Source organism: Papaver somniferum, chromosome 9, assembly GCF_003573695.1.
Source record: "Papaver somniferum cultivar HN1 chromosome 9, ASM357369v1, whole genome shotgun sequence".
NCBI lineage: Eukaryota > Viridiplantae > Streptophyta > Magnoliopsida > Ranunculales > Papaveraceae > Papaver > Papaver somniferum.
Genome location: NC_039366.1, coordinates 66,841,002 through 66,844,699, shown reverse-complemented (window position 1 = coordinate 66,844,699; position 3,698 = coordinate 66,841,002). Strand labels below are relative to the sequence as shown.

Below are 3,698 nucleotides of genomic sequence, written 5' to 3'. Positions count from 1 at the left end.
ACTGCTAGCATGAAAATCTCTAGCTGAAACCTCCCATTAATGATGTGGTTAAATTTAATGTGGATGGTTCTTATATTCAAGATTCTAACAGTTTTGGCACTGGTATTGTGTTGCGCAACCATACAGGTGCATGTCTTGGAATCAAAGGGAGCTATGGAGATGGAGCACTGAATCCAGAAGCAGTGGAATGTATGGCAGTCAGAGAAGCACTCTCTTGGGCCAAAGATTTGACGTTCTCAAAAATCCAGATCGAAGCTGATGCAAAACTAGTAATAGACACCATTAATGGGAATATCCTACTCATTCAATGGGAAAATAGATATATAATAAGGGAGATATAACACTTAATCTCTAGCTTTTCTTTTTATGAGTTTATTCATGTAAGCCGTGATGATAATCGAGTGGCAGATGCTGTTGCAAAACATGTTAGACAGTCAACATTGTCAATTTTATCGGATGGAAACTTTAATGTAGGTTTTTGTGATCTTCTGGCAAAAGATCACAATCCCTGTTAATCTCAATATATTTTCTCTTTATCAAAAGAAAAAAATTCGAATGATGCACATACTTATTCTCCGCACTCAGAAACTATCGAGTCACGACTAATTAGTTCGAGCTTATATTTGTTCAAACGCTTATGCAGAATGGATTTCATTCATACCGCGCGTTTTGGGGTTTTTGGTAGGTGCAAGCTTGGTTATTGGCCCTTAATCTTTTTACTCGGAAGAAAGGGAGACGGGCTAATGAATTTTATCAACAAAATTCTTCACCTTAGCTGATGTGAATTCTATGAGCCAAGGCGAAGGGAAATGGCAAAGCATAAGAGCTTAAAATTCGATGTTCTGAAATCACCAAGTGCGCAGCGTCACTGTGCCAGATGCAAGTTGTTCAGCCTCTTTCACGCCTAAAACGGCTGGTCTAGAGTTTCATTGGATGAGTGCCAAATCTCATAGTTTACAAACTCAATTTGAAAACCAAGCCTTCAATCACAAATAAATTGCAACAGAAATAAATCTTCATTTGCTTTGATTTTTTTGTCAAAAGAACTTTGCTAACTAAACCTGCTCATTGCCAGAGACAAATTACTTCTTAGCAGTTCAACCCAACTATAAAGAAAAAAACAGGACAGTCGTCCTCACACACACAAAAACAAGCCATCTCTTGACCACATCACAAAACGAAACATGCTTAAAAAACAAGAAGAAACATACACCGAAAGATACATTCATTTCGAACAGACGGACATGTCCTCCTTAGTGCATCATCACACGACATTTTGTTACCCAATTTGAACCTGAATAGTCCTAGGCTTCTTCGGTTCCGGTGGAGGCAATTTCTGAACAGTAATGGTGAGAACACCATCAACACAAACAGCTGAAATTGTGTCAAGATTAGCATTTTCAGGCAGTATAAATTTCCTCATAAATTTCCCAATTCTTCTTTCCATCCTCACGTATTTAACTTCTTTCTCCTTCTCGTCTTCCCTTTGGCGCATTCCCGTCACTACCAGAACATTATTGTCTTCAACTTGAACACTGATTTCCTCTGATTTCAACCCTGGCATGTCAAGCACAAACACATACGAATCTGGATACTCCTTGATATCAGCTGGTGTTGATGCCATTGCTTTGGCATCCCTTACATACTTCTTTGACGGTGTGTTCACAGATTTTTCAATATCATGATCAGATACATCGAACATGTTATGAAGACCTGAGAAAATTGGATCACTGAAATCAACTATTCTGAAAGCCATTGCAATAGTACGAGGAGTGGTGCTTCAATGCAGTTTGTGGAGATTTTGATTTTGGTTATCAAATCGTTGAAAAGTTTGATTGACGAGGAACCTATGCAATGGGTATTTATATAATATAGAGATGTTTGAATCTGTTTCTAAAGTTTGCAGTAGATGCTGCTGGATCCTTCTAGGTAAGTTTTTCTATCCACTCCAGAAGCTTGTCGAAGCGGAACTTACTGGAATATTCTAGGTTTGAGCATTGTTTTTGAACCATGATATTGGGCATACCAAAAACTTTCAAGGCATACAAAGGACTAGTCCTAACTTGGGTGATCTTATAAGGGGTACCTATGAGTGGTTTAATTACCTATATGCCCTTAAATCCTATAAATTACTAATCTATCTCTAACCTTAATACAAAAATCTATAATCATAAACCTAAAATCAGTTTCAACCCCTTCTTCTTCCTCCTCATCCTCCACAGCCGAACCCACCTTCTCCTTTTTTTTTCATCGTATCATCGCCGAAATTTAATCGTCGATTCGTGAAAATTTAGTCAACGATTAAACTCATCTAGATAATGGTTCGCCGCAAGACAGTATCTCGTTCTAATCGAGCGATTGAACAACCCATTGAAGAAGAAGAAGATTTAGAGAGTGAAGAAGAAACTCAAAATCAACCACAAAATCAACCGGAAGAAGAGATTGAAGAAGAACCAACTCCAGAAATGAGAATAAGAAGGTTAGTTTTACAAACCCATCTCGTATTTGATGTTTTTGATTGGTTTGATTGATTTAATTCGTCAAAATCATGTTTCTGCGGCGGTTACAGGGTATGGTTCGGCGCAAAACAAATCTTAGATGTGCGCCGAGCTGTTCTTGAAACTGAACCCTGAAAGTGCATATGAACGGCTCGGCGTATATCTGAAATCCGTTTTGAGCCGAACTTAGTGACACAGAGACTTATATTTAGGATCGTCTTATTCGATGGTGTTAGTTTTGTGCCGAATATGTTTTGTGAATTTCAGAAATTTTGCATGTGCGTAGGATCGGCTTGTATGGTAGTATTAGTTTTGTGCCGAATAATTGTTGTTTGAATTTCAAAATTTTTGCATGTGCTTAGGATCGTCTTGTATGGTTGTATTAGTTTTGCGCCGAATAAAGGTTTCAATTCATAAGTCTAGATTCGGCTTATTCGATAGTATTAGGGTTGCGCCGAATATCATTGTTAAAATTTCATAAACTTTACAAGTGTATAGGATCGGCTTATTTATATGATATCATGTTGCGCCGAATACATGTTTGAGTTCATAACCATAGACTCGGCTTATTCGACGATATCGGTTGTGAGCCGAATATATAGGATCGGCTTATAATTGTTTTGTGGTATGAGCCGATCCACTCTCTGTGTAAGCTAATAAAAATTTCAAGACATGATTCGGATCATATGTGTTATTTCAGGTAAGCCGAGCCTTCTTATTTTCTTACAAGTTTTTGGATTTCCAAATCTCTTTGTTGTTCGAATTAGTCTTATAACTTTCATACTTGTGTCAGTACCAATGCAGCTACAAAGAGGAAGAAGATGGAGGTAACACCTTCTACTTCTAAAACTCCCGATCCTAGAAGAGGAGGTAAGAAAAAATTTGGAGCGGGAGGTAGAGGAGGAATTTTAGAAGAAGAAGCTGAACAAGTAAGAATTGAAAGACAAGAAGAAGGAATAGCTGAAGATGAAGAAGTTGATGATAATCAAGAAGTTCATCAAGAAACACAACCCCAAGGAAAACCCAAGAAAGACAAGAAAGGTAAGAAGGTAGCAGAACCCGAGAAAGAGAAGAACAATGATGATCGACGGATCACTGGTTTACACATTCCTGATGAAGATGACGTAATTACACCTCGATCAGATGGTTTGCCTCATGGTCTTATGGAAGATGGAGGAAATGTGTTGATTGGTTATGCCG

General features: G+C 38.0%; 1 protein-coding gene across 1 annotated transcript; it reads right to left on the bottom strand.

Moving 5' to 3' along the window:
- Positions 1–1,272: 1,272 nt before the first annotated feature.
- LOC113307824 (17.1 kDa class II heat shock protein-like) lies at positions 1,273–1,756 on the bottom strand. The gene has a single exon (XM_026556279.1). The coding sequence runs from the start codon at positions 1,754–1,756 to the stop codon at positions 1,280–1,282; it is 477 nt and encodes a 158-aa protein (XP_026412064.1). The 3' UTR covers positions 1,273–1,279.
- Positions 1,757–3,698: the final 1,942 nt, after the last annotated feature.

Excerpts from the sequence above, each read along its gene's own strand:
- LOC113307824 (XM_026556279.1), bottom strand. The coding sequence starts at position 1,756 with ATGGCTTTCAGAATAGTTGATTTCAGTGATCCAATTTTCTCAGGTCTT.